Source organism: Diceros bicornis, chromosome 31 (assembly GCF_020826845.1).
Source record: "Diceros bicornis minor isolate mBicDic1 chromosome 31, mDicBic1.mat.cur, whole genome shotgun sequence".
NCBI classification, from domain to species: Eukaryota; Metazoa; Chordata; class Mammalia; order Perissodactyla; family Rhinocerotidae; genus Diceros; species Diceros bicornis.
Genome location: NC_080770.1, coordinates 21,602,607 through 21,626,270, shown reverse-complemented (window position 1 = coordinate 21,626,270; position 23,664 = coordinate 21,602,607). Strand labels below are relative to the sequence as shown.

The 23,664-nt window shown below is 34.6% G+C and overlaps 1 protein-coding gene across 1 annotated transcript; it reads left to right on the top strand.

The window, feature by feature from the left end:
- Window positions 1–9,337: 9,337 nt before the first annotated feature.
- On the top strand, window positions 9,338–10,282 carry LOC131395812 (olfactory receptor 5F1-like). Its single transcript, XM_058527631.1, has one exon. The coding sequence runs from the start codon at window positions 9,338–9,340 to the stop codon at window positions 10,280–10,282; it is 945 nt and encodes a 314-aa protein (XP_058383614.1).
- The last annotated feature ends 13,382 nt before the right edge of the window (window positions 10,283–23,664 follow it).

Sequence of the window (23,664 nt, the reverse complement as noted above, 5' to 3'; positions counted from 1 at the left end):
TTTTTTTTGGAATTGTGTTGTATTTGTAGACTAATTTTGTAAAACTTGTATCTTTAAAATATTGAGTAATCCCCATAAACGTGTTGTCACTGCCTATTTATATTGCTTATTTAAAAACTTTTAATGATGTTTTATCATTTTCTCCATAAAATTGTTGAGTATCTATTGTTAGATCTATTTTCCTAAAGATATTGTGTATTATAAATGGTATCTTTTAAAAATTTGCATCCTAAATATTTTCTACAGTGATGAGGAAATGCAACTAACATTTAGTTTAAACACTGATCTTATATTCAGCAACTCAGATGAACTGTTTTATTAGTTCTCATAATTTATCATTTTGCCTATTTACATGAATCTATTCCTTATTTTTTTTTAATTTGTTTTGTTTTTCCTCTGCTAGCTGCACCATCCGGTGAATTATTACCTACAATTGTCAACATTGGACATCATTGTCTTTTACGTAATTTTAAAGTGAGTATCACTAAACCTCTGTTTATTAGCTTTGATTACAGGATGTCAATTCAATCAAGTACTGATTGAAATTGTGTTTGAACCTCCAGATGCCATTTATCTGGTTTACCCTGCACCTTTGTTGACATCAAGGAAGATAAAAAACCCATTTGCTAAGATAAATTTTTGGAACAAATTTCAAGCAACGAAATAATAAACATTTAACCATTAAATTACAAAAGAAGACATGAAGTTAAAGGTGATTGTCTACTATTTCTGAAAGTAGCCTCATTTTACTATTTTTGAAAGTAGCCTCATTTTACTTTTCTAATCCTCAATTTTGCAGTACTAACGCTGCCACCTGTTGAGACAGACTAACCATTCAAGTGAATGCCCAGTGAGCCTCAATAACAAAAATCTTTGGGGATTTTTTTAGCTTAAATTCGAGGAGTATACAGACCAATTATTAATGAATGGGTAGGTACCATAAGCAGTGATTATCCTGAGAGAAAATTAAGGGATATATGATAAAGAGATGAGGACTCCTCCACACCTTTTTTTAATTTAGTGTAACGAATCCCTTTGAAAATTGTGAATTACTGCCTTTTGCATTGGGGAAAATATAGGGCTCAGCAACAGAATATTTCCTAATTATGTTATTTCTTATCAAATCTCAAGTGAAATCAATAGACATTACAGTTATTTAATGAATCAACATATTTTTCACTCTTCTATATATTAAAAAACCCACAGATACATTTCAGCAACAGAAATGATGAAATAAAGGATCTAATTATCTTACATGCTTAATTTAAAATTTTTAAATGCATTTGCCTTATTAACTTGAATAAACTTATTAGAGTAAAATATTAGCATCCTGAGGTTAATCTTTAGATAAATGACACATAAAAATGTTCACAATCTAAGAGGTGATGAATCATAAATCTAATCATTTATAAAACTGACATAAAGATTTTTAAATTCACATTTTATAATAAAATCAAGTCTATTCAGTCATTTATCCACAAATGCTTGTTGAATGTTTATCATATGACAGACACTGTTCTATTAATCTGGTCAATAACTGCAAAGATTTGTGCTCTAAAAACGTTTATTAAAAAAATATAAACAAGTAGCTGAAAATGATAAAATCTGTCCTATGAATACAATTGAATAAGTTTTTGTAATTAAGAGTTTCATTCCACCTTTGAGGTTGAAGTTTTTAAGAAAAATTAATTACAGAGTATACAACTGTCGTATCTAATAAAATCAAGACATGTGGAAATCTTAATCAACAAAAAATGAGTATCATCTTTATCAGATAATGCAATGATTAACAAAAATGTTCAGCTCATTTAAAATTATCCTTTCAAACTCCTTTTTGTATAGAGTTGCTTTTGGTATTCATTGAGTAAGTGACGTGAAAATATAAGACTTACTCTACATCCCATAAACTGTAAAGTCCCTTTGATGAGTGCCCAATTTATAACCAGTCAAGAGACTATAATTTTCTGAACACTGGAGTTTATCTCTTATGCATCTTTGGTGAAAGTCAATGTCTATATTACCTCATGAAATAACCATAAGGAAAAAATTATAAATAAATACATAAACACATAGAAAGAAGGTTGAACAGATGTGTAAAACTCTTCAGAAACATTATTAAGTGAAAGAATAAAAAAATCCATTGGATTTAGGAAAAACAAGTCACTAATGGCACTGAAGAGAAAATTATCAGTATCAATGGCACAATGCAGAATGTAGGAGTCTCAAACTCTATGATGTCTCTACCCAAGGATCTGTTTCCCAGTCCTTCTCTCTGTGGAAAATAATCCTAATTAGCTCAACATTTTAGTCTTTAAAATATTTATTTTTATAAAATGCAACTGATAAAAGAACTAAGAACATCAATTATTGTCGTGGCAATTTTTCTTGTGGGATTCTAAGTCTGTCTGAGCATTTTTAAATTTGCTACTGCTTGAGTAACTTCTATTGTTTTCTATTTTTCCTGTGTTATCGCAAGAGGAGTCATCAGTGACAGAACAGTAATGTTTGCACCTATGAACATTATACCGCCATTGAGAGAATAAGCCCATAAGAAATTCCTCCAAGTCTGACAGTCATAGAAGTCACGGCTACTTCAATTAGTTATTGTGGTGAGGAAGGTGAAGGCAGACACCATACCACATATTTTGGGTTAAGGATAAGGATTTGGTGGAAATTTATAAGCCAAAGGTCTTCAAAAGAGGCGACATATCCCCCTCATCTCCTTGTTACCCTCTGGAGCTGTGGGAAACCTGCTAGATATGTACTGAGTTTGCATTCCAGAAGACCTCTATCTCAGTTCCTCACTCTTTTCATGGGGTCAGTATGTGCGTGTGGCCTTATCATCAAATCACAAATATTATGAAATCAGGCGCCAAAGCCTGGGTTTGGGTCGTCGTTTAGGGGGCTGCTGAAAATGCCAGTTTCCCAGAACCTGAAGACCTTGGAACCCAGGGAAAGAGTCAACCCTCTGGTGGAGAAAGGTGCAGATGGGATAAAAAAGCCACTGGTTTCCTGGGTGACTCTGAAATGACTCCTAGGGTAAAAGTCACAAAATCCTGCCTGTTTACAGTCATTGTAGATATTTGTAAGAGCTTAATGGTATGGAGAATGTAAAATAATATAGGTTTCTATTAAATTCAACACCTTTAAAGTTTAATGGAAAATTTATTTACAAGTTTTAAGATTCCCATCAATCTTACAATCATTTATCAGTTGTTGGGAAATATACTTACATACTCTACTTTTCCATCAGGTTTAAATATTATACACTTACGTATCTTAGAAAGAAATAAAATGTGCAACTCATTCAAGAGTTCCTTAGAAAATAAAAGGTGATTAGTTATTTATATAACTGTAATCCAGATTTGGGTCAAAGAAGATTAGGCCAAACCCTTTTTTAAGTTTTCTGATTAGAAATAATATTACCTAACTGGGATGACAATATCATTACATGTGGGTACATTCATTCAACTATGGTAAGATTTAAATTGTGTCAAAAGTTTCAAGAAAATCATTACTAGCTTACTAGGTTTGTGTGTGTGTTAACAAGGAGTCTGCGCATATCTAGTATCATTCGTGCTAGTATTACTTAACAGGATTTCATTTAATACAGTAACAGCCTTGGTACCCCTCCATGTTTATATGATCAATTGATTTTGACTTGAAAATTTAAGTTGAAATCTACTATGAGTATTGTCGTATTTAATAGTTTTTAAATTAACTCTATGTATGTTTAATGTATTAGATTTATATATATTATTTGTTTAGCTATTACTTCTTGTTAGTTCAGAGTTTACATTATTTAAAATAAAATCAAGTATAATATTTATATTTTCTATTTAAAATACTTGAAGATTTTAGGGGCCGGCCTCGTGGCTTAGTGGTTAAGTGAGAGCACTCTGCTACTGGCAGCCTGGGTTCGGATCCCAGGCACGCACCGACGCACCGCTTGTTAGGCCATGCTGAGGCAGCGTCCCACATACAGCAACTAGAAAGATGTGCAACTATAACATACAACTATCTACTGGGGCTTTGGGGAAAATAAGGAGGAGGATTGGCAATAGATGTTAGCTCAGGACCGGTCTTCCTCAGCAAAAAGAGAAGGATTGGCATGGATGTTAGCTCAGGGCTGATCTTCTTCACCAAAAAAAAAAAAAAAGAAAGAAAGAAAGAAACTACTCTTCTCCACATTCCTAATCCTGTAATCAGTGCAACTATTTCAATACACTGTCAACACTGAGGAGGTTTGTCCAATAGGCTGATTAAGCAGCAGCAATAGCAAGGCAATTCGGGTAGCTTTAATGGGAACTAACATAGTTGAGAGAATATAATGAGATGGTAGACAAATGAGATTGTAGACAAAAAATAAAAATACTTGAAGATTTTTAATTAACTAATTTGTAAAAGAGCCCAATCAATATCCAAAGTCCCCTCAGATGTGATTTCTAAAATCTGTTTTATATATATATATAGGTGGTGAGCATGATGCAGTCTATACAGACACTGATAAATAATAATTGAAATTACACAATGCTATAAACCATGAAGACCTCAATCAAATAATTGAAATAAAAAGAAAATGAGCTTTTAATTAAGGTTATAAAATTTATAGTCAATAATTGGATAGGTGTTGAATAGACTTTTGTGAAAATGAAAGCCACCTTCAAGGGCCTAAAAAATTCTCATATCAGTAGTTATCCTCATCTTTCTCATTCCCAAGAAAATGCTGATCACGTTGCCTTACAGTTCCTTATGAGCCACAGAACTGCCTTTGGTGTGATATTCATACTCACTGTTGGTAACTTTTGCAGATACTATGATTGCGCTTGACCTTTTTAGCAGGAGTGGAAATGACAGCAAATTTCATTACAGATTATACTACCAATAGTTGGAGAGTTAGAAGAAATGTCTAGATTTCTTGTAGGTAAACCTTTATAGAAATTGTAGCTAAAGATAATAAAGTTAAAGGTCTGGCTTAAATGAAGCAGTTGAGATTCTCTACTTTTGAGCTATATCACACACAGGGAAGAGATAAATATATAAGGAAACATATTAGATGGTCATCTAAGAGTAGATTTATTCTTGAATAAATATACACGGGAGAAAGGAAGAATGGAAGGCAGGCAGGCAGGCAGGAAGGAAGGAAGAAAAGAACCATAACTCTTACATCAAATTATAAACCAAAATAAGGGAAAACTGATAGACCTAAATATAAAACAATAAAAAATCTTGAATAAAACATAGGAGAAAATCTTTTTGACCTTGAATTAGAAACATTTTTCTTAGATGTTACACCAAAAAAACAAATACATAAGTAAAAGTAATAAGCAGAATTTAATTAAAATCATAATCTGTTTTGAAAAAGATACTGTCAAAAAATGAAGAGCTAAGCTACGTATGATAAAGATGATGTTTTGAATCAGTAAGAAAAAGCCTTTTTCAAGAAAATAACATTGGGAAAACTTTATAACCAGATAGCAGGGCTGCCACATTGCAAATATTTTTTCTTAATTTGTTTTTGGTTTTTTTACTTTGCATATGGTGTTTTTTGCAATGCAGGTGTTTTTTATTTCTGTTTTTGTTTTATGTAGTCAAATACATTGATCTCTTTTACTATGAAAAAAAAGAAAAAAAAATACTGGCAAAATGAGTTATCTATTAAAGGACTTGTATCCAGAATGTATAAGGAATTCTGATAACTCAATAATAATAAAACAAGCAACCAAGTAACAAAATAAGCAAAGGATTTTCAGAAATATTTCACAAAAGAAAAAATAAAGATGGCAAATAAACACATGGAAAATATTCAAAATGTTTAGCCTTTATGAGAATTCAAATTCAAATCATAAGGAGAAATATATTCCTAACTGTTAGAATAGCTAAAACTTTAAAAAAGGAAAGAAAAAAGACAGGGAATGACAAGTGCTGGTGACAATTTAAAGCAAACGTTGCTGGTGTCGATACAAAACAGCACAATAATTTTGTTAAAGTTTATCAGTCTCTTAAATAGCTTATACTTACTATGGGTTCCAGCAATTTTACTCCTATTTACTCAAGATAAATAAAAGCATAGGCCCACACAAAAAGGAGCTTTATACAAAATTGCTCTCAATTGGAAACAGACCCAATGGCCATCAACTGATGATGCATCTATAGAATGGACTACTGCTTAGGAATAAAAAGAAAAAGAAAAGTGATATTGTAAAAGCAACAATATTATTGAACCCCGAACGTTAAAATTAGGGAAGGAGCCCAACTCAAAAGGCTACACAATTGTTGGTTTGGAAACTGGTGTCATACACAGAGGGCAAAGAGAGACTGAAGACAGAGGCAGAGCACTCCAGATGGGTAAGTGGCAGATTTATTAAGCAAGGGAACTTAAACACCAGGCTTCTCTTGGGTGGCTGCAAGGTGAGTAGACCTCCACACCCACCCGGCAGAATCTTGAAAGTTTATATAGAGACCTTAACTGGGTTCAGTCACTTATTCTTTCCAGATGGTCTCAACAACACGTTGCTCTCTCAAGGCTGCATCCTTGAAATGGTTGCTAGCATGGGAATACTGGGCAGAAGGTACATTTCAATGACAGTGGAGGGGGTGAGGAGCCTCCAATTGCCTGGGTCCAGCTCATGGGTCAATTGGCAGTCACATCCCCTCAATGACCTCCTCCAACAACTATAAGATTCCACTTAGATCACATTCTGGAAAGGCCAAAAACTGGGCATAAATCACACCAATGGTTTCCCAGTGGTTGTCAGAGGCTGGGGGAGAGGATAGAATTGTCTATAAAGGGAAGATAATGGAACTTATTAGGCTGGAGGAAATATCCTGTCTTGAATGTGGTTTTGGTTACAAGACTGTTTGTGTTTATCAAAACTCACCAAACTGTACACATCAAAATGGTGACAATTAACTATAGGAAACCTATGGCACAATAGACCTGACTGTAAAAAACAGACGATTTCCAACTCATTATTTGACCATTTTTAACCATTTTTTTAATTTGAAATATTTATTTATTGTTTTTTTCTGCTTCTTCCTGAATGAAACTCCTTTCATGATTTTCAATTATAATCCTTTGTTCAATAAATTCTATCTCCTTTGTTGATTTTTGTTTTCTTTGGGGTTTAATAATATTGCTTCTTTCTTTAGAAATTCTCTCCTTCCTTTTCTTCCACGATAACTCACTATGCTGATTCTCCTCCTGTCTCTCTTCCTTCACATTTCCAGTGGCTCAATTACAGATTATTTTTAAGTACTTCCTTTTCTTAAATTGTTCATTAAGTTCCATACATTAGTAAATAAATACTATGTATTTGATATATGTCAGTTGGGGTAGTTTTTAAGGGCATAGTGATGCAATATTTACAAGTCAAGTTTTTAAGCAGTATCTTACAGGATGTTACAGATCTTTCTTTAGATGCAGAAGTACTCTACCTGCTCTGATGATTGGAAGGTTGGATTTGCTAGAAGATACACACACATATATTTATACATATATATGTGTGAATGTGTGCATATATGTATATATATATTTATAATCTTCTAAGTGACTAAAATAAAATGGAACTCAATAGTAAAATTAGGTAGCTAGGTATTAATTCTTTCTGCTGAAGATTGTGTTCAATTCTTCCACTTCCTAACAGTTTGTCTATTGGAAAGTCATTTAATAGCTTAAAGTCCTGCTTTCCTTATCTGCAAAATGTGTAAAATAATGTCAACCTCAAAGACTGATGTAGAGGACTAATTGACAATTTAAATGGAAAATTGTAATATAGAACTCAATGCATTATAAGTTCTCTATTCAAAGAGACTGTCCCTGCATATGGATACTCAATGTGATTTATTTCACCTGGTTTTACTTGTGTATTTAGATCTGGAAAATCTATAGTTTCACCCTTTGTAGAATCAGAATTACAGACAATAATTGCAAAATGCCAACACAATCCTGAAATCATAAAAACAAAGTTAGGTTTTCTTATCAATTGTCCTATTGCTCAGGGTATACTAATTCTTTAAACATTGTACAATGGATTTAGTTAGTTTCTACTTCTCATTAATTTCACTCAGAAATAGAATTGGATTGAAGCTTAAGCTCACCCAGACTAAGGGAGGGTCACACATACACACATGCACACACACACAGGCAAAGTAGAGAATAATAATTTTGTTGTAGGCTGTGTACCCTTTTGGAATAACCTAAAAATACAAAGAGAGAGGCAATGTAAATAGTAAATTAAAAACAAAATTTTATTTTTTTTACTTTGTCAAAAAACTTTAAAGTGACATAGAGATCAGGAAGCGCTTTCTGATGCAAGCCCCACATAACCTTTGATTCCATATATCTGCATATGATCATATTTTATTTTCTTTTGAGACTAGAGTTTCTGCCTTTAGAGGATTGACTCCACAATTAAAACCTATAATTTACTCCCCATGGTTACCCAATCCTCTTTAAGAAAAACAAAATAAAAATGCAGCAACATGTATTTACTCAGGTGTCTCTGATTTTTACCAATAGGTAATTCAAATTTTTACTGCATTTTATTTCATTTAAAAAATGAAAATTGTCTTCTTTTTATTTTTAAGCTCCAACTGAGAATCTCTAATAAAAAGGAAAATAACGGATTACACAAATAACACACTGGGAAGGAAGACATAAGGATTTGGTGCTGTTACTCATTGCAGTGGACAGGTACTGTGTCTACCACATGACATTAATTTGACAGTGTACTTTGTAATCAGAACAATTGTTTGCTTCACTTTTAAAACACTACAAAACTATTCTTAAAGATATGATAGATGTCAAGATATTGGCTATTTGAAATTATTGCTATTTTTGCTGCTTGGTGTACACAAGAGCGATTTCTGGGAGGCAATGCATAAATTTTGGAGTTGAAGAATATAAAGAGCGGTCTTGAGAAGAAAAAATACATTTGAGTTAAACCCACATACTTGTTCAGAGAATGGAAGAGACATCAGTAAGGATATTCTATCCTTTGCATTTTGGATGTGGGCTGGTAGAGAAAGAATGGAACAACATATCTTGCATTTGTAGAACCTGAAGTGAAATATGTGGACTTAGACCAGTGATCTGAGAAGTCTGCCAACCAGATTCAATACAGACAATTAATTGCTTAATAAAATCAAATACTTATCCATTTGTCCACTAATTTTCCTCTTACTTCAGTCATTCGATTTACTATGCCATATTATCCTAGGTTGTTTTTTTTTAATGTGTAAATGAACTCATTAACATTTCTAATATTTCCTGCAAGCTTTGGAGAGGGAAATATTTACACTGAATACAAGTTTAAGCAAACTATATTCATAATAAATGACCAGAAAAAATTATACCTCGCTGACTGAGTTCATCCTATTGGGATTAGCAGACACCCTGGAGCTACAAATTATCCTCTTTTTGCTCTTTTTTGTGATTTACACACTTACAGTTTTGGGGAATGTTGGGATGATCCTCTTAATCAGGATTGAGTCTCGACTTCACACACCCATGTATTTCTTCCTCGCTAACCTGTCCTTTGTGGATGTTTGTTATTCATCCACCATCACCCCAAAGATGCTGGTAGACTTATTATCAGAGAAGAAAACCATCTCCTTTGCTGGCTGCTTCCTACAGATGTACTTCTTCATTGCCTTGGCCACAACTGAGTGCATCCTCTTTGGGTTAATGGCCTATGACCGCTATGTGGCCATATGCAACCCTCTACTCTACTTCTTGATTATGTCCAGGGCTGTCTGCCTTCAAATGGCAGCAGGGGCTTTTGCAGCAGGATTGTTGAACTCCATGGTTAACACCAGTTATGTAAGCAGATTGCCATTCTGCAGCTCCAATGTCATCCACCACTTCTTCTGTGACAGCCCTCCGCTTTTTAAGCTCTCGTGTTCTGACACACGCCTGAATGAAAGTGTCATTTCCACTTTTGCTGGTGTGAATACGGTCGGGGCTCTGCTGGTCATCCTCACCTCCTACTCCTACATTCTCTTCTCCATCTTTTGGATGCATTCAGAGAAGGGGAGGCGCAAAGCATTCTCCACATGTGCGTCTCACCTGACAGCTGTAATTCTGTTCTATTCCACCTCCATCTACACTTATCTGAGACCCAGTTCCAGCTACTCCCTGAACCAGGACAAAGTGGCTTCTGTGTTCTACACAGTGGTGATCCCCGTGTTGAATCCTCTGATCTACAGCCTCAGGAATCAGGAAGTAAAGAAGGCTTTATGGATTGTAGTTACCAGGAAAACGATCCCTTCATTTCTGTGATTGTTTGGTTAATTTTCTCAACTAAATAGAGTAGTTAATGTGCTTTCAAAAACTAGTACAAGCCTACAGTTGTTTATTAGAATATTTTTCTTTTTTGATTAATCATGTTCTGTAATACTTAAGTATAGGTATTCAATTAGGTATAAAGTAAATTGTTAAATCTATATAAGACAATAGAACTTTCATCTAATCATTCTATATTTTCACTGGGTCCTCAAAAATAGGGCTTCTTTGTAATGATATTTTAGTTAGGGAACAAAACAGATTAAGTATTTAGAGACAAAAGTCACAATAACACATGAAACCAGCCACATAGAATACTTGTAACTTTCCCTTTATTTTTTATCATGCATTCTTTTTCCCCATTTATGATTTGTAAGAGATTGTTATGTATTACATACGTCAAAAGTGCTTTAAATTTAAAATAGATTTCTATTTTAATTTATTAAATTATCTGCTGGGGAGATACTTAAATCAAATTTCAGGACTATAGTTTTAATTGCAACGGTAAACCTCCCACCTTTTATTTCCCTTATCCCTCCCGTACACATACTTTCCCAAAGAATAAGTGTGAGATTGTGCAAATTGTGCAATTAAGAATACTGCTGTCTGCTTAAAATGCACCAATTGCAACAGTTCTCCTTCTATTCCCTTCCCTTCTCCTTAAAAAGTTCCAATTCTTCTCTCACTTTCTCTCTTCCAGACTGACACATACATGCAAAGCAGCCTGCACACACATTCAGCTGCTGCAAAGAGTTTAATCAGTGCATTGTTCCAAAGGAGAAAGATTAATGTTCAATGGATTAATCCAACACACATAATTTACAATAGGCTCATGGATTTCCTGCATATAGAAATCTTCTATAGATTGCCAATAAAAATCAATTAAAATTAATCTTGACATTAAAGCTAAGCATTATTAATATGGAAGTAGACAGGGAGTTATCTTAGTAGAACTCTGGAGGAAACTGAGTGGAGGCCAGGGCTTGCTAAGACGACAGCCACACTTATAGCTTTTGGAGGGAAATTCCCCATGGCCCTTCCCTTACCCTTGCTGCTGAAGGTGCACCTTGTAGAAGTTGTGATGTTCAAGTCGTCTGAGATGTGACATAACCGACGTCATGGCCTGTCACGAAGAGGTCATCCAGCTTGACCATCCGATGCTTTTAATGGTTTAGATAGGTGACCTTTGTCAGATGAATGTTCATGAAGGCATTGGTGTTGTATGTGCACCTGTGGGCCCTGCTCTCACCCAACAGGTCCACAGTGGTTGCCTGACCCTGGACGCTCTGAAGAAAAATGATCAGGGTGTTCTCAGAAATGGTTCATTCTTTCACTGAGTGGCTCACCTACATTCTTCTGCACCAGCTGGCTGCTCTTTGGCTGGATTCTTTCTGCTTTCCCTGTCCTGTGTATTTAACAGAATCACGTATAGGACCAAGATATTTCGCAAGTAAATAATAATATTGTATTCTTTCAATTAAATGCTTTAATTTTCAGTAAATCTTAGGAACACAAAGAATGTTTAGGAGAGGAAATCCATTTATTCTGAGATTTGGGTTTTTGGGTATATCATATTTTAAGTCTTATTCTCTACTCTCTAATTCAGCTCTCCTACATCTAATTAATCTCATTTACAAAGTCTACAAATATTTCCAACTTTGATGGAAATAACATTCTTTACTTTTTAATTCATTGAATATATGCTTGTTATGTAATTTTTGATTATTTCTTTAACCCATCATTATTTGTGAATATATTTTTAAATTATTATATTTTCTTGCTTATTGTTCAATGAATTTATGTGAAAAATGTTCCAAATATATTTATTTTCAAGTCAAATGAAATTTAAATTGTAAAAGCATTGAGACTTCTAATTATTGTATTGTGTGATTTTATCATTCTCTTCTTTCTCTAGAATCTGATATTTATTAAACCCTCCTCTATGAATGTAATATTATTTTTGCCTCTTTGCTATACTATCTCTACTGCTTTCTGTTTTTCTAATTTTCCCAGTCTTTATTGCACTGGGACATTTACTGTTATCATATTCCCCAAATATATGTATATCAATCAATGTTTTGCCTTATTCAATGTTTTTTGAGTAATTTATTTATTAAAATTAATGAATGAAGTTTGAAATGCATGCCTTTAGGCTGTGTTTTGGTTAATATTTTCATCAGTTATTAGATGAGGTCAAATAGAGAACAGCTTACAAAACCTTTGAATGTCACAAAGTTGGAAAATAAGCAAACATGTTGGAAGGAGTGAAAGAATCAATATTCAAGAAGCACAGGGATACAAACAAAGATGATGATAAAGATAAAGATGACAAACCAAAACAAGAAAAAGATGATTTTATTAATAGATGGAGTCCTGCATCTAGGCAGAAAAAAGTGCATACAAATAATTTGATATTAATATATAAAAATAATCTTGAATTTAATTTTTTAATGTAAACTAACATGGACAATGTAATTGTCGTGAATCTATTAAAAACAGGAAGTCACATATTTTGTAAACAATAAGTAGATAAAAGCTAGTGCCAAGATTAAGTAAAGTGATAATCCCATTTAACTCACACTGGTCAAATAAAATCAAAGATAATCTGTTAATTCATAGCACATTTCAAAGGACAGAGACAAACATTATGTCAAGAAGGTAATACCCAAATGGTTGGGTGCATGGGAAAAAAGAAATCAAATACAAAGTAGTTGAATTCATGTGAGAATATGTAATCTGTAGAAGAGGAAAACATAAAGAAATGTATTGAAAATATATAGCTTTTGTTAAATATATAGCTTTATTGAAATAATTTTGAAACAAATAGCTTAATTGAAAATATATAGAATGCATGTCAAATAGAATGTGTGGCATCAGTAAGTAGAAATGTGGTCATTTGTTGCTAAACTTAGATATAATTCACTGCTTTGACTCAGCAATCAGCATGTACTATTTTTAAGATTCTCTTTAAATTTTGTGATTATAATTCTGCTGTGAAAATGTTGCGTATATCCAGGCACCATCCCTATGTCTCAGAAGAGTGCTTATGGTATTTCAGCCACTTAAAAAAAATTATTACCTGCACATTTGTTACTAAAGAAGGAGATGATGAACATTAACCAAAGAATTTTGAGGTTTTGCAAATAAGAGATCAACTTGATGAAGATCTATGTCAAACAATCTGAGTTTCTGAATTGGGCTCCAAACCCTCAACCTCCTGAAATTGCATGATCATTTTAACTTTGTGTTGTATAACACATAAAATTAATAAAATATAATTTATTAGCTCAATTTGTGTTGAGGGTGTGTTGGATTCATTAATATACCGGTAAGAGAATCAGAAAGATAAAAAAGGTACAGAATTGTAGAGGATAAGGAAATAGGTTTATTTAACTGGAAAACAGAATAAGCAGCATAAAAATATGAATAAAGTTTGAGGTTTCACTTTACACATCATAAAATTATCATGCGTAAATCACGTGTTACAGAAGAGGACTAAGTGTCAAAATCATTTCAAGTGCTAGATTTGGTGAGAGTTAGTCAAAAGGAACAAACATATATAAAGAGCAAATAATAAATAAATAAGTAAGTAAATAAATAAATATATACACATACGGTTGTAATGACATAGCTTTTTCCTCCAATAGTAATGCCCAATGGAGAAATTAACACGTGCCCTTAAAATGGTGTCAACAGAGATCAGAAGCAGAGTGTCAAGAAACAGGTTCTATTTTTAAATTGGCCATTGCCAGTAATTTTTTTAAAAATGTAAACAAAATTGCAAAATACACTGTTATCCTATTTCTTAATTTTGATTTTTCCCTTTAAAAATGCAGACATATTACATTTTTCCCCTGAGGATAAGGATGTATAACTTTATATGAGACTCACATGAAGTAGCTATTTACTGTTGATCTATTCAGATGAACATATTTGATGTGGAAAAAAAAACACATGGGATTTTAAAGATACCGACATTCTACTGAGACCCTTAATACTAAAGTTTGAGTCACTGAGAGCAGACTCTGTCCCAGAGGCTGCTTCCAGTATACATCTCACAAACATCTTGTGATCCATCTCTTCCTCAATTTCACTTTCTCTTTTCAAAAGTACAGGCTCTGATTCCATTCTCTTCATCTTCTTCGCAATGATGGCATTGTCCATTTCAAGGATCTTTATAGCATGACTCAGTCCACTCCTTGCCTGGATTCAAATTGTATCCTATGTTGCATTAATGGATTTGTAAACAGAGTAAGGAAAAAAGTGGCAGTGCCAGCAACAATGTATTTGCATAATGCTACTTATTTTGAGAGCACTGATTTGCTAAAATATTTTAAAAGAAACTGTTCATTAGTTAGCATCCAACTACATTGAGCTTAATTATGCACTAAACAGCATATAAACCATTATAGCTAAGTAATCTTGAACAAAAAGAGCAAAGTTTGAGGCACCGCACTTGCTGATTTTAAACTATATTACAATGCTATAGTAATCAAAATGGTATGGTATTGGTATGCAGATACATAAATCAATGGAACAGAATAGAAAGCCCAGAATTAAACCCACTCATAAATGGTCAACCAATTTTTAATAAAGTCATCAAGAATATACAGTGGGGAAAGTCTCTTCAATAAAAGGTCTTGAAAACTGGATATCCACATGCAAGAGAATGAAATTGTACCCCTATCTTATACACAAAAATCAACTCAAATTAAAAACTAGTAGCTTGACAACAATGGTAACTGAAACCCAGCAGCCTTGCAGACACTGGATTGTGTAGCCTGGGTTTGGAGTTCCTAAGCATGTCCCATCCTCAGAGCAATCATTAACACATTCTATAAAACATAAGGCTAAACAAGCTTTTATATTAGATCATAATCCAACAAAAAGACATTAACAGCAATGAAAAATCCCATCTACATGGATATTAAAAATTTACAAAAATAGCATGCCCAAAAGGAGAATATAAACTGTGTACAGGATACTATAACATACAAAAGAGCTCTACATGCTGAAAGTGATGTAGTTGCTGAAAAAGTCATTAAAGAAGTTTATGTCCTGTTAATATTAACGAAGACATAGTTAAAGTAAATTACATAACATTTTGCCTTAAATAATTAAAAAGTATGAACAAAAAACTATGTGAAAAGCAGCACAAATGAATTATAAAGAAAAAAGAGAAATGGACGAGATTTCTTAAGAGTATACATTTTCCATTATTTCATGCACTTAGAGTGTGTTGAGGGAACTTGATTCTATCAGAGACTTCTAAATGTTTCAAGAGAAGTTGATGCACCAGATAAACAGTACAAGAAGGGATTAGGCAGATGGACTACATCCTATGTGCTCAAAAACCATCCAACTCACATTTTCTGCTCCAGCATCCTCACACCACTTCCCTGTTAATACTCTGTGGTCACCCTGCTGTCAATGAAAATGTCATTGTTTTTTGTCATTGGTGCCACCTCACTACGGAGAAGAGAGAAGAAAGACCCTAACACTTCAGGGTTCAGATGAGAAGAGTTTCACAAACGATTTCTTATATACAGTTCATGTCAGCATCTAATTGTATGCCCATCTTCACTGAGGCTAGGCATGGGAGAGACGCGGTAGCTAAATTTCTAACACTGACCTGCAGAAATACAAAACAAACTCACCTAATCAAGATAGTGGGATATATTGCATAAATAATAGGGTGTCTCACAGCACCCACAGAAGCTACAAGAGCCTGAATTCAGTATGTGTACCCAGGGAGCAACTTGAAGCAAGGACTCATATTCCTTATGTCATTTCTGCTAATGATTGCACATCTGCTTAATTCTCCTCTATGTCCCTGAAGTCTGAGTTCTACCCTTCCTCCAATCAGTATAAAGGGAGGTATGGCCAACAATTCCCAAGTTTAAAAAAATTTATAACTACAAGCAGGAGAATGACTTTCACTTGATTCTTATTCAGACAGTGGCAGGAAATGGTCCTGGTTGAACCCTTTGTTAGAACACCCATTGTTGAACCAATTAACTGTGGCCAAGTGTGTGCATTCATGTGGTATATAATGATCACATGAAATGTAAGGGATGAGACTGAGGAAAGTTCTTAGATAATTTATGCAGATGGGAGTAAAAAAGCAATGTATCTATACTACTTAGGTTAAACTAAGATGAAGAATAGGAAACTTCTGTGGTTCTAAGATCTGAGGGCTATAAAGAAGAAGAATCTAGGACAGGATCCCAGATTTAGTGTGAGGCTCAACTCTACACAACTATTCAGGGACAAATGACTTTGGCATTTTGCACTGGTGACTTCCATGGTTGCTCTGATAATTCCCTGACCAGCCAGCCAAAGTGGGGGAAGTAGAATTTCAGGAGATGTTCTTCTAAGCAAGTGAGTATGTCTGCACGCATTGTTTCCTCTCCGAATTCATAGCCAAGAATTAAGTCACATGGTCATGCAAGCTGCAAGTGAGAATGGAAACATATCCCTGCTACTATGGGGAAAAGAACAGAAATGAAGGAGAATTGAATTTGGTAGATGCATATCAGGCTCTAGCATCGTGAACAGTACAGCCATGAGGACCAAGGAGAGCCAGGGAAGAGAATTAAGGAGAAAGATGGCATAGTTTGATTTACTTTGTAGACAAATATTATCACTAAACTAAGAAAGAGAAGATTGATGAAAGTGACATAGTACTAAAAATAAAGAATAATTTTTATTTATTTGTTTATTTATTTATTTATTTTTTGGTGAAGAAGATTGGCCCTGAGCTAACGTCTTTGCCAATCTTCCTCCTTTGTTTGAGGAAGATTCTCTCTGAGCTAACATCTGTGGCCATCTTTCTCTATTTTGTATATGGGCTGCCACAACAGCATGGCTTGATGAGTGGTGCATAGGTCTGTGCCCGAGATCCAAACCAGGGAATCCCGGACCACCAAAGCAGAGCGTGTGACCTTGACCCCTTTGCCACGGGCCCAGCTCCAAGAATAATTTTTTGTATGTGTGTGAAGGAAGATTAGCCCTGAACTAACATCCATTGCCAATCCTCCTCTTTTTCTTTGCTCAGGAAGATTGGCCCTGGGCTAACATCCATGCCCATCTTCCTCTACTTTATATGGGATGCCACCACAGCATGGCTTGATGAGTGGTGCATAGGTCCACGCCCAGGATCCGAACCTGCGAACCCTGGGCCACTGAAATGGAGCATGCAAACTTAACCACTATGCCACTAGGCCAACCCCACCAAGAATAATTTTTAAAAAGTATTTCAGTTTAAAAAATTTACAAAGATATGAACTAAGGAAATCGCCCTGAAAATAGAGGGAAATGAGTGGAATTAATTGATAATTAGAAGACAGAATCAGTATAATTTGATGACTGACTAGAAAGTGTGGGTAAAAGTGATAGAGAATGATAAATATGTCATATTTTCTAATATTTACCATCTTATGTATGGTAAAATTGAGAATCAAAACAGAAGAAAATATTTAGGCATAACCTCTATGTAAATCCTGTGACCACTTCTCATAATATACTTCATAACACTACTTCAACCCTGATCCTGCTCACTGCCATCTCCCACATAGATTACTGGAATCACCTCTTAACTGGTCTCCCTGCATACACTCTTATTCACACTAATGTATGTTGTGTTCTTATTTCACACCACCTTTCAGACATTTTACCCACTGCTAACAACGGAAGTGAACGCAATATATCTGATTAGTGATTTTGAAAGATTAAATGATACAAGTGTAAATTATAGAGTCCCTAAAAAGCTCCAGAATGTTCTACATAGATGGCTCCATACTTGGAAATGCCCTGGAATTAAGGAGTTTATGAGAGGACTGAAAGTCAAATTATCCAATAAAAATTAAAACATAGTATAGAATGGGTCAAAAGATCAGTTATATTGGAGGGATATGAGTTATATTGGAGCATTATGTCAGAAATATTTCATTTGATCTGCAGGAATAAAGGGTCATTTGTCATAGGATGTGATACACCAGCTTAGTCTAAACGATGAACAGAACCTTGGTAGTTAGAAAACATGACCAATCTACAGGGTACAAACTTTTCTGTGGTTCCTGAAGTGTATAAGACTCAACCTATAAAGTTAGATATTTACTGAATACTTCAATAAATAGAGAAAAGCTGAATGCATGAATTAACTATTTTACATAGCTTACCAAAGATTCATAGCAATAATAAAAATTCACTCTATCTTCTCTCTCTTATGAGTTTCAAGCCCTCGTAATGTCATTTTCCCATCCTCACTTTCTTGACATAGAACCTTTTGAGACTCCGTGTACTATACCCTCTTGTCCAAATTCATTTTTTTTGTCTTATGTAAGCACCTGTAACAAAAAGAAATTCTATCCACGGTATGAACAGAAGAACTTACATAAAACTTCTAGATGATACATGAACTCTAGATAATTTCCAAGTTACATTCTTTGAGGTGAAGAAATAGTGTTTTAACAATTGCAAATTTAGTAACCTCAGATTTCATACATAGATATAGACCAACTTTAAGACTGCGAATATCTTACACAGCCTTTCCCAGTAGGGGAATTGCTCTACTCTCCAAAGATGGAGAGGACGGGGAGACAGGTAGGGAGGAGTGGCCAGGAGGCTAGTGCTCCTCAGACCATATTCCACAGAGAGAAAGACTTCAGTGCAGCACTAATCCAACCAGAGACGGCCTTGGTTATTTTCTAAGTTACCACTTGATAAACAGATTATTGAATTTAAAAATGCAACATCTCATGGGGAGAAGACGCCCCCACAATGAATAAGAATCTATTTCCTATTAAAGAACACCAATTGATTTAAGTGAAGCATGAGCTTCAAGGAAAAATAAGAATGGCTGAATTTGTTAGTTCAATGATTCAAACCAGAAATTTATATTATATAAGACTATATTCTTTATAAAAGAGCAACACAGTGATTTCTCCATAATATAAAAAGGTAAGAAGTAATTATTTTCCCTGCTTATTTCATTGTAGTGTATTTTTTTAAGCTCAAGAATCAGAAGTCGTCAAAGAGAATACATTCTTCCAATCAGATTCCTTCATGAGATAAATCTTCTCAACTTGAAATATACAGACTGTAACTATAAGTAATTAGTCCTTCATTTTTATAACAGTAAATGAGATAAAAAATGGACGTGAAATCACCTTGCTGTTGTGAAGTTTTATATTTCTTATTTTTATGGATATTATTTGGAATATTTATTCCAAATAATATTTCGTATTGAATGTTTTGTGAAGCCCACTGAGTTTTGATTAAGAACATGGGCTCTGGCGTTACACTGCTGAGTCTGAAGTCAGCAAGATTGCACAGAAGCTTCTTGATATTGGGCAACTTCCTTAACCTCTCTATGCCTTGGCTCTTTATGTGACATGTGAATAACAGTACTTACTTAATTCAGAGTGCAATAAGTGAGATAATACAGGTAAAGTCATTAACAGGGTGGTTAGCACACAATAAAGTTTCAAAAATTATCAACAATAGCAAAATAGTTTCAAATAATCAGGCATCTCTACTCTCCAAAGCTAGGCTAGCTCCTGCTAATAGAAAAAATGGAAGAGGAAGAGCTGAAATTTCATGTTAGAACTGCCAAAGGACCTAATTGTTAGTGGAGAGAGTAGATCAAGTTCAGAAAGAGAATAATCCAAGTTATCTCCGGGATGCTTTCATATCTTAAGTAGAATTTGACTTAGACTTTTAAATTTAACTTTGCTTATATTTCTTTAGTAAAGTCTACTTCTCTCATGTGCTCCAAATATAGGAGACTGGCACAGACGAGAGAAAGAACTAAAAATAAAAGCCCACTAAGTTAGAGTGGTTTTTCTTTAGATATAGCTGCTGGTTTGCATCCACCCAGCACAGAATAGTGCACTCATATTTAGCTCAATATTTCTGCCACAACACTACCCCGTACATTGTCCCTTCTCTTAGATTGAGAAGAGACTACTCCAGGGCAGGATAAAAGATGAGCAAAGTTCAAGAAGAAAAAAAAGAGATATAAATGATAAATAATAATGAGAAAATAACAATGATAAATACGAGTATGATAATGATCATAACAACAAAGCCTAATAGAACTTCAACTACCTATTTTAAGTCAAGCTGTTAACATAGATTATGCTCCTTACTCCTCAAAACAACTCCCTGACTTACATATTATTACCATGTGATGGTGCTCAGGGCAAGCTGCCCCAGGAAGCACCACTCTGGTATGCGGATTATTTCGAGCTGAAGACAATAAGGACTCAGAGAGCTCAGAAAAATATTTGAGTTTCCCCTCCCAAACTGCCTAAAGAATTTAAAACCAAAAAATCTGTTTTAGGAAGGGGTTATTATCATGACTGCTATAAAAGATAATTTAGGATAGAGGTTACAATAGAAAAGGCACCAACAAGCCCATCTTATCGGGAGTCCTGTCTCTCTGGCCACATTCTTTGGATGGCCCTGCGAGGAGTTGTCAGACAATCATTTACAAGGGAAGTCTCCATTTGTAAAGGTATCTCCCTCTCTGTATTGAGAAAAAGGGGGGGTGAGCTCATTTCTAGTAACTTATCAATGTGGAAGATGAGGCCTTGGGGCTGTATAATAAACCTTACTCTTGTTTACTGTGCTTTAGTGGTAATCTCCTGTAACTGACTCCCCCCACCCCCAAAATCCTCCTTTGTCATTGGCTGAAAATGATATTTAAGACGAGAATTTCTGCTATTGTGTTGAGAAACGCAGTGTCCCTGCTTTCTCCCATGTATACATGTTATTAAACTTGGTATTATTTTCTCCTGCTAACCTGTCTTGTTGATTATTTGGCCAGCCAGAAGAACCTTAAGGGAAAGGGCAGAGGGAGATTCTCCCTCTTCCCCCGACACATGCATATTTTCAAACAAGGAAAATTAAGCTCTGATAATTTAAATAAGGACATGTTACCCAAATATATCTAATTTCCATTTTAAGCCACTCAGTGTCAAGTTCTTTGGTCAGTGAGTACTTAAATCTAGTTAAATCGAGCAAAATTGTTGAGATTAGTGGGACATCTTTCATGCAATTACCCACCTGGATATATTTATAGATCTCTCACTCACATAAGCGTTGGACTATCTATTGGAACACAAAACTGAATGAGGACATGAAAGCATTTTTTTCCTGGAATATGTTTTGTTCTCTTTTCTTAAAAGTAAAAATAATAGAATGATTCTGTGATACCTTAAGATTTGACAAAGTCTCAGAGCAGATGTCACTTCCTTAAGAAATTGTCTGGTGCTCCCCTAACACCTTGCAATTCTTTCTACACAGACTCTGCACGTTGTAGGGTAACACCTGACTTACCTGTCCGCCTTCCCTACTAGTCCATAAACTCTGTAAAAACAGAAAGTGAGCTCATAAATATTTACCAATAGTATCCCTAGTATTTAACTCTCTTTGTATTTAGCATACACTTAGTGTTTATTCATAATAAACTTCAATATATGGTAGAAAATATATATTGATGACAGCCTGATATATTCATCAAACATATCTGGGTCACTGAAAATTCAATTTTATTTTTGCTTCAGTTCTTTTTCATCAGGTATAACTTCTGAAGAAAAAAGTGTAGAGAAGGTGATATGCAATCTAGAAAGTTTTGAGCAGGTGTAAAATGGGGAAATAACTAGCAAAATGTGAAAAGAGGAGAAAAAAAAGGGAGACCAGACATTAAAGAGAGGGAGGACAGGAGAAGATTTTGGGCAGTGCACTCGGTCTCAGTTTATAGAGAATCTTATATTATTTGAATCTGAAACGTCCTAGGTCCTTTGTCCCTCCTCTTGATGTTTCTGAGCGATAAGCAGAGATGAGCCAGGATGGAGCATTTATCTTCAGAGCATGCTGTGAAAAATTAAAGTCAGAACAGAGGATCCACTGAACTAAAAAAGGAGGAGTTTATAATTAGTGAGAAGTGAGAAACAAAAAGAAATTGTTAACTTGTTTTAGTCCTTTGGAATTTGTGAGAAGGAAGGGGAACTGGGGGTCTTAAAAGAAAAAAAGGGAGGTTGTATTCTGCAGGAAGAAAGATGAATTTGGAGTCTGGGAAATGGAGGAGAAACTTAAAGTCTCATGGCAATGTGGATTTTGGAGTATGTGACAATCTGAAAATGTCACAGTTGAGCATTAGTGAAGGCAGGATGGAAATCACAAAAAGTGCTGTCTAGGATCCAGTCCGGTGGAGGAGAGACTGAACTTTTTTTGACATAAAAATGCTTAATTCTTGAAGAAGCTGATTAGGCTAAGTCTATACTGCATTTAGCACTGTGCTATCTGATCGTTGTTCAGATATAGATGTTTAGAATATGTACTATATAATACATATTATGTTTATAATGTATACTTAGTATTTAATAATATTATTAACACAGATTTTACATTTTGTCTGGTGTGAGGTGTGTGAACCCTCTGATCGAATTCTCTTGCACTTTCTATTTTCTCTTTTCCTTGTTTAATTACCCCTTAAAGGCCCTAAACTTATCTAACTACACCTAAAGGCATAGAATTTGGAATACAAGCAGAATTAAGATTATTGGGGACCAAGACAGGGTGAGGACATATTAGAACACAATCTTATTTACTTTATTTCACATTCTAGACTTCAAGTGAACATGTGACTTGTTATGACACATTATTTCCAGTACAAATTTGTATGATATATTAAATGAAATATTTTTCTATGATGGAGGCAAGGTAATATTCCTTTAACTTTCTGACCAGTGTCTAAGTCTCTTTCCCAGACAGTGGTGGCCGAGGCTGGCCTGGACTGGGCCTGGCATTAGAGTCTTACTGAGCACCTTGCCCTTTGGTTACCTGAGATGCAGTTCACAGGGGAAAAATCAAACTAAATATGAAAGAATCATAAAAACAGATTGTAAATTACAAGGTGCCAGGCAGAAAAAACACAAATAAAAAGCAATATAGATCAGATTGATCAGGAAGGAGAAAGCTTTCTCGTCAGAGAATGTCACATTTTCCCTAGAGAGGTTCTTACCCTGAGACTAGGCTACCTGACACATTTTGGTCTTATTTTATTGGTGTCTGTTTTGCTGTGTTGCCCATTTATCCATATTGTTAATATGAGCAGGAAGAATAGAGTTTAAGATTACTTTCTGTTTTTACATACTGGAATTTTGTGATATTGGATTTGAAATATATTACCAAATTATTACCAAATATGTTATCAATATTACCAAAAATACAAAACAAAGAAACAAACCAAAAAAACCTGTATATCTGTCCTGTATCAGTGGATTTGAAATCATCTATTTAATATGTCTCATTTGCAGCTGGGCTCAACAGGTTGAAGTGACTTCTAAACCTTGAAATCATTCTGTTCACAG